At 38.0% G+C, this 12,934-nt stretch overlaps 1 protein-coding gene across 2 annotated transcripts; it reads left to right on the top strand.

Annotated features, from left to right (window-relative positions):
• The first annotated feature begins 693 nt into the window (after window positions 1-693).
• PRR29 (proline rich 29) lies at window positions 694-8,932 on the top strand. Of its 2 annotated transcripts, none has more exons than XM_087713526.1 (6): window positions 694-868; window positions 3,865-3,949; window positions 5,622-5,725; window positions 6,983-7,182; window positions 7,871-7,941; window positions 8,682-8,932. In XM_087713526.1, the coding sequence occupies exons 1-6, from the start codon at window positions 833-835 to the stop codon at window positions 8,711-8,713; spliced, it is 528 nt and encodes a 175-aa protein (XP_087569652.1). In that variant the 5' UTR covers window positions 694-832; the 3' UTR covers window positions 8,714-8,932. The 2 variants fall into 2 exon arrangements, with proteins under 2 accessions (XP_087569652.1, XP_013913540.2); XM_014058065.2 differs by lacking the exon at window positions 694-868 and adding an exon at window positions 1,230-1,329.
• The last annotated feature ends 4,002 nt before the right edge of the window (window positions 8,933-12,934 follow it).

Below are 12,934 nucleotides of genomic sequence, written 5' to 3'. Positions count from 1 at the left end.
CTGTCTAAGCTTATTTTTTTCCAGATGATTAGCAATACTCCCCTAACTTGTACCAATGTAGTAACTATTGTATGACACTACAGGATATTTTCAGTTCCTAGAAAAACTCTGCTTAATTAGAGGAAACACTATACGATGATAAAAGAATAGGTCATTTTTGATCTGATTTTCATTTTTCTAAAAATCACACTCCCTCACCTTATTTGATTGGAAAAGTTTGCATTTAATCTTTCTAGAACAGAGTCTCAACAGAAGAGGCATCAGACCGCATTAAACAATTCCACATTGGGATGGGGTGCTCAATAGGTTTGTAGTGAAGCAGGAGTTTTTCTGGAAAGGTGAGGCTCTACTTTATGGGCCTTTCTTCATACAAGTCAATACAATGTTGGTAGATTAAAATCCAGATCAATAGCACCACTTTACTTCATGCCATTTGTTTACCCATTCTCAGGATGAGAAGCAGCTGCTGGGGCTGCAAATAGCACACAAGGGGTGTGTTCTCCCAACTGCACCTTGGGGTCCTTCCCAGGACATGTTTTTCTTGGTTAGTAGCAGCTCTCCCTCTCCTCCTCCTCCTCCTTTCTCCCCTCCTCCCTCCTTTCTGTGTTGCATCAACCCAACCAGTTAATCCAGTCTGTGATTTAATGCATTGTGTAAACCTAGACAATGATGGATCAGTTCAGTAATTGCTTTGAGCATGTTTTATGAACTTAGCCAGAACTTTTGAGTGTACAAGCAGTTTCATAAAGGAAGGGAGCTTAGATGTTTGGGTGGTATACCCAGACGTTTCCAACAGGTACCCCAATTGTGACCAGCCAAAATCTAGCTGAGGATGATCAAATCAAAAGGTGCCGCACTCAGACAATTGGTAGGTACCTTCTTTTATTTTTTTCTGATAGCCCCTTTCTTTAACAAATATTATTTCTCAGGAAACAACTTTATCTTCACATGGTGAACAAGTCAATGTCTATCTGGAAAACATACCCTCCCAATCCATTTGTATTTGACAGACATACTGATATGGCAAAAACCTAAAAATAAAATCAATCATTTTAGAATTATTACTGATACTTAGAGTTAACTGTTGGGAAAGTATTGAGATTATTTGCCAAGTAAACTCAATGCTTGTGATAAGCTAATTGCGTATAAACTGAAGGAGGAACAACACCTGCAGGAAGGGAAGGCTAGGTATGTTTAAACACAACTCCCTTAGCAACCAGTCTGATGACTTTCTTCCTGCTGATATTTTTTGCTGACCAGTGAGGCCTTGCTATGGATCCAGTGGGCAACAGTGCTATCTCCTCACCAGTCTACCTCATTCAGCAACCAGTAAGTCACTGCGGTGGGTTGGAATATTGAAAGGTATATCACTCTGAGCAGCAAAAGAAGAATATTTTGTAATCCTGCATGTCTTCTTAATTCAGTTCCAACCAAGAAAAGTTCTGGGTGGTTACCAAATTCTGTGTGGTCTGTGGGAGAGACTAGACTGTAATGGAAGAGGCAATATATTTTATATGCTATAACTAATTGTAACACCCCTCCTGAGTCCCAAATGGAGAACAGAAAATTAAAATATAACAAGAATTATTGTGTCATCTAGCATATTTATGACTGCATAATATTTAATGTATCTCGGTCTACTTTCTCAGAGGCAGGGAATAGTCAGACAGAGCAGTGTTATATAATGCAGCTGTCAATGCAGGAGGAGTTAGGTATAATATCCCTGCCTTAATTAAGCTGATGAAGTAGATAGAGATATACTAAAGTTTATGTGGTAATAAGTGAATTAAATCACACAGACCTCTTTGCACTTGCAGTGAAAAACCAACCTGGCCACCTTTCTGCCAACTGAAAATGAGGATAGAAAAACCCTGTGTAGACCTATGTTCACAGAACATACCAGTAGATGGCAAAATAGTTGTGCCATGCCCCAGAGATTTTGGTCTGACAAGTAGCTTTGTTTAACGTCTTCACCTGGGCAGCAACCCTGAGAGGCAACTGAAACACACAGCCCCACCATCATTTTTCCTTGAAGAAATGTGACTTCTTTTTTCTGCCATATCATGATGACATTGGCTTCATCTGTAGCCCCTATCTGAGAGGCCATCATCCTTAGCTGCATTAATGTTGAGGTAAATTCCTAATACATTTTTCTAATTGTAAATATATGTGGACATCTCAATAATCACATTAGTATCTCCTAGGCCTGGGACTGGATCAGCAGCCACTGGCTACTTTGGGATGGTTCAGGCCTGCCTCGTTCTTTCTTTTCCTTGGACACTTCCACATTCTCCAGAGCCCTTCTGCGTGAGCTATAGGGGAATCTGTAGTTGTTATTCCAAATGATATTCCCCGATTGAACTCATTAGGTCTTCCAGTCTTGGAAAAAGGAATTAACATAATGAATAAATGATGGGGATGAAGGGAAGGGCTCTATAGTGCAACTGGAGGAGCACTTCTACCACCCTGTCAGCTGTTAAGTGGGCTATTTTTAAATATGGGCTAAATGTTCTTTCTCTAAATCACCAACATTGTGTTTAAAAATAACTAATCCAACTGCTGAAAAACACAGAAATGGGTTGTGCACAGGAGAGGGAATCATGCTTTATACTGCAACACCATCTTTCATCAGCTTCTAGGTGAAGTGAAAGAGCACTAAATCATGTTTAAAGATAGCTTGACAGGCATCCTGTGGATTGTCTGATGCAGCAGGATCCTCCCTTGTGCTAAAGTATGCAATTTCATCCTGAATGCTATACACCGCAGAGAGAAGTTATGTGGTGCAGTAGGAGGAGACTTCTGCTAAATTGTCCAACCTAGGAGGTTCCTGCAATGCAGCAGGAATTCTGTAATTCAGCTTAGAAATAAGAACAAAAATCTGGAGTCTGTGGCTCAAATTCAAGAAGATATCTTGAGCAGAAGGAACCAACTGAATGACTGAAAATCAGAGAAAGCAGGACTAGCTAAAGGGGTCAGTTCAGAGGGGGGATTTGGAAATACAAACATTATTTACCCGTTTGTAGTCGCAGTTTTAATTTGTACTAAACGTCTTAAATATTAATTTTACTCATTATTATCCTAACTAATTAATTTAATTAGGCAATCTGCTTATGCAGTATATTGTTCAGATGTTCTTTAAAACAGTATTTACGGTAACTTAAATTGTTGTTCTGATTGTTGTGAATTTGTCCCATATGCTGGCTTGAAAGACAGGGGCAGCAAGGAATGGCATCAGTAGGCATTAGAGCAGATTATTCTGGGAATCTTGGAGAAAATCTAGTCTTAGAGCAGAGGTCTTCACACTTGGCAACTTTAAGACTTGTGGACTTCAACTCCCAGAATCTCCAGGCTGGAGAATTCTGGGAGTTGAAGTCCAAAAGTCTTAAAGTTGTCAAGTTTGGGGACCCCTGTCTTAGAGGCTTATAGCCTCTATGGAATCCTTTCAATCCCCCAGTTTCGTTTTGCCCATGATCAGATATCTGAATAAAGCTTCACTTTAAGGAGATGGCGAAAAGTGTGTCAGCATCATTGCAGAGAATGATCCTGAAAAGTCGTCCTGGTGTAAGAGAGGGCAAAGGACTTCTCTGATCTACCAAAAGATTCCTGAGAGATCCACGGAATACAAGCCAACATTTCTGTTTGCAATTGTTTAATCATTCAGAAGAACTTGGATCCCATCCATTCCAAATTATACCACTGGGAGTAAAGAAGCCAGGAGATGCCGAGCTGTGCATTTAGTTTAAGCTTTAATCTAACTCAATCAGATATATAACTTCTGTATAAAACAATAATGACAGAACCTTATCCAGGAAAAAATGGCAAGACAGCCTGGTCTTCTCTGAATTTCCTTCCACTATTTCTCAGATTACACAAGAGCCAGAAGTGACCATTCTCCAGCAGATGCCACGGACATTTCCTCAGTCTAGCTGCACAAGCCACATCAAAGAAAGTAAGAAATCAGGTCTACCAATTTGCTAGAGAACTGAAATTGGTGGAAGGAGGAGAAACAGCTGATTATCTTGAAGCATATCTACGTGTTACTAGTTTGAAAAAATTACACCCCAACCCATACTACTATCTGAACATGAATAAATTCAGAATATTTTAAAGCTTAAATTAGTTTTGAATCTCTTTTAATCTATTATATCAATAGATAATATATTCTAATAATAGTTTTTTTTTAAAAAAAACTGATAGTCATTTATAATGCAAGCATGTAGCTTTTTATATTTCTGATACAAATTGCTTTTAGCTCCAACCATGATCTAAATATTTTTCTTAGCCTATGAAATGATGCTAATTTCTCTAATCTTAAACTAATGTAGGAATTTACAAAGGTGCCTTGAATTTTGCAAGATAATCTTGTAGCAATACTTTTCCAGTTCTACCACTCTATTATAATGATGATGTTTTTTTAAATTATAAAATAGACAATTGTCAATATCAGTTATTACAAACAGAAAGAGAAAGAAAGATGAGAAATTGCAACAAAATGTATGTGAGGCATGTAATTCTATCAGACATACAGCTCTACCACATTTGAAATGCTCATGTTCACTAGTGATGCTACCAATATTGGTCAGTAGGCACCAGGCACTCTCTCAAAACTTATTCCAATGATACATAAAGCCATGTAATTAGCAATAGCAATAGCAATAGCAGTAGACTTATATACCGCTTCATAGGCCTTTCAGGCCTCTCTAAGCGGTTTACAGAGAGTCAGCATATTGCCCCCAACAATCTGGGTCCTCATTTTACCCACCTCGGAAGGATGGAAGGCTGAGTCAACCCTGAGCGGGTGAGATTTGAACCGCTGACCTGCTGATCTAGCAGTAGCCTGCAGTGCTGCTTTTAACCACTGCGCCACCTTGGCTCTATGCCACATGATTATCTGGAGGAGCAATGCAGAGTACAATGGCAAAATATTTTGTTATTTCTTACAATAAGTGGCTGAAAATAATTTGAAACAGCTTTATGAATCTCGTGCCGTGTGTCTAGTAACAGCCACTTTTCTTGTTCTTAGTTGTCTGGATTAGATGGGTAACTACTTTGAGAGAAGATGTCTTAAAAGATTGGAAACACGGACTGAGACTTGAAAATGTTTCAATTTTAATCTGAGTTTGCCTGAAATGCAATAATCTATTATATGCTAATAAATATATTCTATATTTGCCATTTTATTTTTTATGCTACATGTTTGTTTTGTGGTTTCATTATATTTATTCAAATTAAATTTAATGGATTAAAAATGCCACTATTTTTAAACATTAAGCTCTCTAGGCAAGAGGGCACAGATTCTCCTACGTTGAAAATCAGACTTGGCCTTTAAACATAGGGAAGTGCAACGTTAAAACTAATTTTGATTTCATTTCACTTGTATTTAATTAAAACTAAATATAGTTAATATGTTTTTTGCAGTCAAGTATTTAGAAAGTTTTACTTTCTCTCTCGAACATTGGAATTCGAAAATACTGACAGCTTGTGGGACTGTGTGTGATGCTAGGAGTTCAGGTTGTGCCCCTTTGCTCTAATGATTCTGTTATTACTTCTTTCATGTTAGATGTTTGTATATATGTATAAATAAATCAATGCATATTTATTGTATTCTTAATTTCTGGAAGATTTAATAGATCTAATGATGCTACAAAATGCCCAGATGCACCAAGTGATAATGAACAACCTGGCTATGTCAGCAGCAGCATGCTTTGAATCCAACCCAAACGAGGTAGGTAGATTGTTGATCTAGGGTGGATTTAACAGAGGAGTTGACGGAGGAAAAAAAGGGGGGAAAGGCATTTCTGTGCCAACTATCTTGCCTTCTACTGGCCTCAACTAATGGGCAGGAGAGCAGAAAAACATGTGTCTTGATGTCAAATTATACATATACCAGAAGCCACCAGGGAATAGATTGCCATTTTTCAATGAGAACTTTATAAGTTCCATTCTTAAATCTAAATTTGAGAATGAATGTGCCTACTTCTGTTACAAAGAGATATCTCTGATGCATAATGATTTTGCTGTTCTGAAACTAATTGGCTGCCTAGCATGTGAAATGTAGCTACTAATGAATACAGGTAGGGACATATATGTATGAAGCAATGACACATCATCTGAAATATATTTGAAGTCCATAAAATACTGAATGACTCTGCATGTGTAATTGGATGTGAGAATAATCTTGAGGGACAGCAAGAGCAAGAGTTGCAGCCAAGGAAACAGTCAGACAAGACAAACCCGAGTCCAATGCAGAAATAGAATTTAAAAAGCATTTCACCATCCATAACTTAGGATAAAGGCAGAGAGAAGAAAAGCACGTTTAGATTGCAATATTCTGTTACTATAACATAATAAAAGTGATTTTAGTACTCAATGACTTCAAGAGCTGATAGCTTCAAAGTCCTGACTTGACAGCCACACAGGAAAAATAAAGGAATGTGATGCACTGTAAGTCCTCAGAGGTTGTTGACTTGTTCTGATCAGGATCCAGAATATAGCTCGGGAAAACTATGACCCATAATTAAGATTATTATGTATAATAAATTATTATTTTCACTACTCACCTTTTCAACATCTCTTTTACATACAGCAGCCAGATGCTCTGCCTAAAACAGTCACAATAGCAATATTAATAGACTTGAGTACAAACAGATTTCTAAGTCAAGGCCACTGTGAGTTGTAGAAAGGAGAGAGGAACAGTACTGAGAATTGGAAGAGGCTGAAGAAGATGGCCAGAGAAAGACTCTCAGAAGTAGTAGATTGCTAGCCTATCAAGATAAAAGTACAGTAGGTCTTTACTATTCCTTAAAGGTAGACTTAGTGAGAGTCATCTCACTTCAATTTATTGCTCACCTCATCATGTTGCAACAGGAAATACCAATTTATTAACAGGGCTATGTCAATGCAGCCACGGGTAAAACCATTTTGGGCTTATGATCCTTGAGATAAGGACCACTGCCTTAAGTATCCTAATCTTTCTTTCTAGCAGATACCCCCTATCCCCTGGCAGACAGAGGATGAAGATGAGATTGACATGGTATTCCACCACTATTATCCCCCCTATCCACGCATCCTTCCATTCAGAACATGGAGGCCTCCATCTCAGCCTTCAGGTTTGACACAGCAGCAGCCCATCATTCGTCATGTGGGCCCAGATCTTCACTCAAGGGGGAGACAAGATGATGGGTGAGCAAAACTGTGCAGATGGGGAAAGGAATATAAACAATCAAATGAAGTGTTTCATTTCAGTATTCCACTGTGCATTGCCTTAATTCATCCAAATGTTTCATATAAAACATGTAAGGCTAAGACAAGTGGTACAATAGTAATATTCATCACAAAAAGTGCCAAGTAAGATGCACCTGGAGTCGGGAACTTCTCTACATTATGGTAAGCCAAGTGAAACATACTTGCATTATTTAGTCACTACCACTACATAATATCCTAGCTGTAGCACTACTGAAATTCTTTATTGTTTATATTCCCATATTCTTCATATAATTTTTTCCTAGATGTGTAAATATCCCAGATATTTACCATTGCTTATTCTTGTAGAATTTATTCAATTACTTCAAATCCTGAAAAACAATGGTTTTTATAGAGAACTAAAAATCCAGCAATACTAGAAGCTTCAGAAAACTCCTAGTATTTTATTAGGTGTTTCAAAGAAAATGTCAGATGAAATTTCTGCTAATTTAATAAAAGGGAAGATGCTTGCTTGAAATAAAACAGGGGGAGGACCTTGAAACTAGTGTCTTCTAAAATAAGCAGAACTATCAGTGTAAGATAATTCCCATGGGTATTGAGAGTTACCCAGGGATATTTCCCACCACTTTGTAATATTAATACTCCATTTTAATTTATATCTATTTAGTCAAGTGGTACCCCCACCCCCACCACCAAGTGCCACTGGAACAGTCACAGCCGATGTCCTACCAGCTTCAGGTAAGGATGGACCAGTAGATGGACCACAGATACATTTCACTATTCCCATCATAACTTTCTGATGCTGGTGGAGTTATTTTTCCCCCTGTTATTTTCAGCACTGGCTTTATATCAGTTCAGCCATTTACTACAAAGTCTCAACTTTTCAGCTTTAAGATGTAGCTACACTGATCTAGATGAATGTAAACTAGAAAAGTCAAATCAACCCTAATCAGAGGAAACTGTACTACTGCTCAGTTTGTATCACAAATCAGTGGCCATTTTAGGCAGTATAGAACTTTACAGTCCCAAGGATGTAACTATTTTTTAACTATCATTTTTAAAAGTATTAGCAATTTAAAGGGGCCCAATTTTACCAGATTTCATACATTTCCTATGAGATCTTGCAAGATTTCCAATGAAAACACAGAGAGTTTATGACATTTAGCAATCTTAAATGATTTAACCCATTTATAATTCAACAATGTTTTTATTATCATGTTTTATTGGGGGAGATCAGAGTTGCATCTAGGACTGTTGTAGATTCTCTCATGCCCATGGTGTTGCATTGCCAACATTGATTAAATAATATTTCAATTTATTGAAAAGATATTTTTATAGATATGAAAGAACTATTTTCTCGCTAGGAAAAGGAGATGGGGAATAGGAGGAAAGCAAAGAGAAGTGTGAGACCAATGTGTAAGCATCTTTCCTTTGCTAGAAATTCTGTCAAGATAATCTGTGCAATTTTCTTCTTCCAGAATACTATGACTACACTGAGCGAGGGAAGTGAAATTAAAGTTTCATCTATTTTTCCTCCAAAAAGATGCAGGTTCCTAGCTGCAAGAAGTCTAAAAAGTTCTTCTGAATTGCACTCAAGCCAACCGGAGTATGGCAAGACAAACTTTGTGTCATACCGTTTTCCTAATAGGATCAAAGCCTAAGATCAAAGCTAGTATGTTTATATTTATGTACATTTTTCAAAGTTTAAAATAAATTGTATATGACATTATATGAGTTATTCATAATGCCTCTATGGACAAGTTCAGCTTCCATTTTCTACAGAGTAGCTACACTTTAATATTTTGTCTAGGTTTGTCATGCTCTCTTCCAAGAAGTATATATGTATGTATGTATGTATGTATGTATGTATGTATGTATGTATGTATGTATGTATGTATGTATCAGGAGTGGGTTTCAACTGGTTCGCGGCGGTCCCCACGAACCGGTTGGTCGACGAACCCGGAAGTAAGTAACTTCCGGGAACGGCGAAGGGCTCACCCGCCCGCCCGCGCTCCTTACCCGGTTTTGACGAGTTCTGCGCTTCCACGCATACAGCGCCTGCGTGATCCTCCAGGAGCAGCTGGAGCATCGCACAGACGCTAGTACGCATGCGTGCGCTGCGCACGTGCACGAGGACGCCGCCAGCCCCGTTCCAACCGAACCGGTTGGAACGGGGCGAGAAACCCACCCCTGGTATGTATGTATGTATGTATGTATGTATGTATGTATGTATGTATGTATTTATTTGTTTATTTATTTATTATCATTATGAATTCTTGAGCCCAAGAAGATACTTCTTCACTCATCTGCTTTGGGTTGACACCTGCTGTTAATCTCATCTTTGTTTGTTTCTTTGTGCTGAGCATCAGACTGCTCTTTGTCCTTCTTCAATAGATATTCCTCAAGTCTTCACTTCAAGATACTCAAGTGGTATCAACAGCATTTTTTTTAGCCATATTAATTCAAGTTTTGTTTCTCCTAGTTCAGCATTTCTCATTAATAGGTTCTGCATATAAACTGGGTAGATAAGATGACAATATACAATCTTAACAGTTCTTTATTCTACTTTTGAGCCGATTAGTTGTTCCTTAAGTCATTCTAATGTTCACTTTCTAACCAGCATACAAATAGAAATGAAGTTCTCTGACTTAAGGGCTAATCACAAGATGGTCTACTTCATGCAGTAGAAAATATATATATATATACAGTTTTTCTTCACAGTGACCAAAATTGGGACACAGTCAGTAAGTGAAATCCAGTTGTGCTTATGATCTTACTTCAGCTTTCCTTTGCTTTACAAATCTATCAGATCATAAATGCAAGTTTGTCATTTCATCACTGTTGTAACTACAAACAGTCAGTAAACAAGATAACTATTAAATAAAACTACCTGTAATCAGTAAACAAAATTTAAAGTAGTTTTGAAACTCAAGTTCCTCTTCTACTATCCATGGAAATGTGTTTGGTTTAATACCTTATTTTTTGTTATTGGAATATAGTTGGGTCTGTTTTAGTCTTTTGGTTGCTATTCTGGTTCTCATATAAACTGCAAGCAGCAGCATGCTAATAGCATCATCTTACAAAATTTTAAACTGTACTCATAGCAATTCATTTATACTTATAGTAGAATACAGGCTAACAATATTTTCTGCAAGTCATTTCATTTTTCAAATTGTCGGGTGTCATTTAGTGGAAAACAACTGGTGATTTGGGCATTTTTTCCAATATAGTTCATGAATTTATTCTAATACTTCTTTCTATCAAGTAGAATTATTTTATCTTTGATTGTACCTATCTATGCATAAAACGTTTCTTTTACTTTAATTTCTTTAAATAAGTATTTTGTCTTTCTTTCTTGGGTGTCTTTAGATACATCTCCTTGTCACTTTTGTTCTTTCAGATTCAGTAGATTGTATTGTCGACCATTTCTTCTTCTTTTGATATCTCTACTGCAAAATATTTTTATTGTTTTGTTCTTAATAACATCACACATTTTAGTCCAGAGCTCTCCAGGAACTCTATTCATCACTTATATTTTAATAATCTGCTGTTTATCCTGACCACATACTCATACAGAATATTGAGAGAGTCCAGTTGGACTTATCCTTATTTTACCTTTCACAAATCTTTTCCCTTTCCCCTTCTCAGAGGTAGTATTCAGCAAGTTCTGATCAGTTCTGGAGAACTGATAGCAGAAATTTTGAGTAGTTTGGAGAATTGGTATATACCACCTCTGACTGGCCCTGCGCCCATCTATTCTCTGCCTCCCGAGTCCCAGCTGATAGGGAGGGAATGTGGATTTTACAGCATCCTTCCCCTGCCATGCCCACCAAACCACGCCCACCAAGCCAGACCCACAGAACTGGTAGTAAAAAAAAATTTTGAATCCCACCATTGCCCCTTCACTCTTAATTTTGAAGAAAAGGCTAATATATGACCCTAGCTCCAACATGGACTTCTCCATTATTATTATTTGCCTCAAGTGGATTGCAGACCATGAGCAACATATTTGGGAGCACCCACAGGAAGGAACAATTGGACTAAGAAATAGGGTTAGATTTGCTTCTCAAGTGTTATCTGTGTCTATTTTTTCTTCCAAATAAAAATAGCTGGTGCTTTTTAGATAATTTTTTTACAGTTGTGTATTGCTTTTATTAGCACACTTCCTGAGCCTGTTTTATTTACTTGATTGACATAGTGGTTTTTTTTAAAAACCTCATACCTTCTTTGAAAAGTGTTTCTTGGTTTACTCTATTAAATATTACAGAATTAACATTTTATAATGTAATTATTTAATCATTATTTGATTATAAAACCGAAGGAAAATAATTATGAAATCATAATACAGTCATTACATCTTGTCAAGCTTAATAGAGTTTCCTCTTTCCTCATACTTTTCTATTTTCTTTCATATGAAGTGGGCTGCCTTATATGAATTTCCCCAAAATGAATGCCCTTCAGATGTGCATTTTGTATTTCCTAATCTTAGCCATCACCCATATGCTATTTGTAGTGAACAGCCCACTTTGAATAACTCTTGAATAATTCTGAGATACTAATCAATAATTAGGAAGGTCCCTCACCATGTCCAAATTTCAGCTAAAGCCCAAGAATCCCGTAACCAAGCCATTGGTTTACCATGAATGTTGCAGTTACAGGCTCACAGAACTAATTGGCACAGTTTGCCCAGGTAATAAAATGAAATAATTCTACAGCTTTTGCATTGAAAGCTGCCATTGCCTGAGGCCCTGAAATATAGACAGGATATTTTTGCTTAGCATTGTGCCCAAACTTCTAAATTGATTAGATCACTGCTTCACTGACCTAGCAATCTAGGCCCAGGTGTTTCATCTTGAGATAGTCGTGTTTATCTCGCAACTAAAAAAATGACAAAGCAGCCTGAAAGGATCTAATCATACAAAAAGGCTAAAGCAAAAAGGGAACACCAATTCTGATAGCTTTCTTTCTATATAGAGAGTAGTTTTTCTAGATCCATGAAGACTGAAACAAATTCATCATTATTTCAATTTACAGAAAAGGGGATAAGAATTCTCCAATTTTCCTCTGCCCCTATTAAGTGTAATTAACAAGATGTGTGTCAGGCACCTTCATAGAAAACCCATAAATGGGTTAGTACAACATAACATCCTGTAAAAAAAAAACAAGCCAGTTTCAAGAAGGAGCAGTTACAGCTCAGCCAGCTAAAACAGCTCAGTCTTCTACAGAAAAATATATTATCTAGATCCCTTCCAGTCGGGATTTAGGCCTGGTTACAGCACGGAAACCGCTTTGGTCGCATTGACCGATGATCTCTGGAGAGCCAGGGATGGAGGTTATGACTCCGTCCTAGTGCTCCTTGACCTCTCAGCGGCCTTCGATACCATCGACCATAGTATCCTTCTGCGACGACTGCGGGAGGTGGGGGTGGGAGGCACTGTTCCACGGTGGTTCTCCTCTTACCTCTCGGACAGGTCGCAGTCGGTGTTGGTCGGAGGGCAGAGATCGACCCCTAGGCCCCTGAATTATGGGGTGCTGCAGGGTTCGGTCCTTTCACCCCTCCTGTTTAATATCTACATGAAGCCGCTGGGTGAGATCATTCGACGGCACGGGATAAAATACCATCAGTATGCGGACGATACACAGCTGTATCTGTCCGCCCCGTGCCAACTCAGTGAAGCAGTTGATGTGATGTGCCAGTGCCTCGAAGCTGTTAGGGTCTGGTTGGGGGATA

This window comes from Thamnophis sirtalis, unplaced genomic scaffold (assembly GCF_051295495.1).
Source record: "Thamnophis sirtalis isolate CommonGarterSnake01/CBP01778 unplaced genomic scaffold, rThaSir2_p1.2 scaffold_4, whole genome shotgun sequence".
Taxonomy (NCBI): Eukaryota; Metazoa; Chordata; class Lepidosauria; order Squamata; family Natricidae; genus Thamnophis; species Thamnophis sirtalis.
This window is presented reverse-complemented; position numbering and strand designations above follow the sequence as displayed.